At 73.9% G+C, this 238-nt stretch overlaps 1 protein-coding gene across 1 annotated transcript; it reads left to right on the forward strand.

Moving 5' to 3' along the window:
• Positions 1 to 4: 4 nt before the first annotated feature.
• LOC107125515 (tripartite motif-containing protein 67-like) lies at positions 5 to 235 on the forward strand (the record flags this gene model as incomplete). Its single annotated transcript, XM_015428934.1, has 1 exon — positions 5 to 235. A coding segment is annotated over one exon (231 nt), but the record flags the coding sequence as incomplete, so codon positions are not given.
• Between the last annotated feature and the right edge of the window lie 3 nt (positions 236 to 238).

Genomic DNA, 238 nt, shown 5'->3' on the forward strand with positions numbered 1-238 from the left:
CAGCTCCTCGCTGACCTGCCCGCAGTGCCACCGCAGCGCCTCCCTGGACCACCGCGGCCTCCGCGGCTTCCAGCGCAACCGGCTGCTGGAGGCCATCGTGCAGCGCTACCAGCAGAGCCGGGCCGCCGCCTCGGCCGCCGCCAAGTGCCAGCTGTGCGACCGCAGCCCCCCGGAGGCCGCCGCCGTCATGTGCGAGCAGTGCGAGGTGCTCTACTGCGCCGCTTGCCAGGTCAAGTGC

The sequence above is a fragment of the Gekko japonicus genome, unplaced genomic scaffold (genome assembly GCF_001447785.1).
Source record: "Gekko japonicus isolate JY-2015 unplaced genomic scaffold, Gekko_japonicus_V1.1 scaffold162398, whole genome shotgun sequence".
Classification (NCBI taxonomy): domain Eukaryota; kingdom Metazoa; phylum Chordata; class Lepidosauria; order Squamata; family Gekkonidae; genus Gekko; species Gekko japonicus.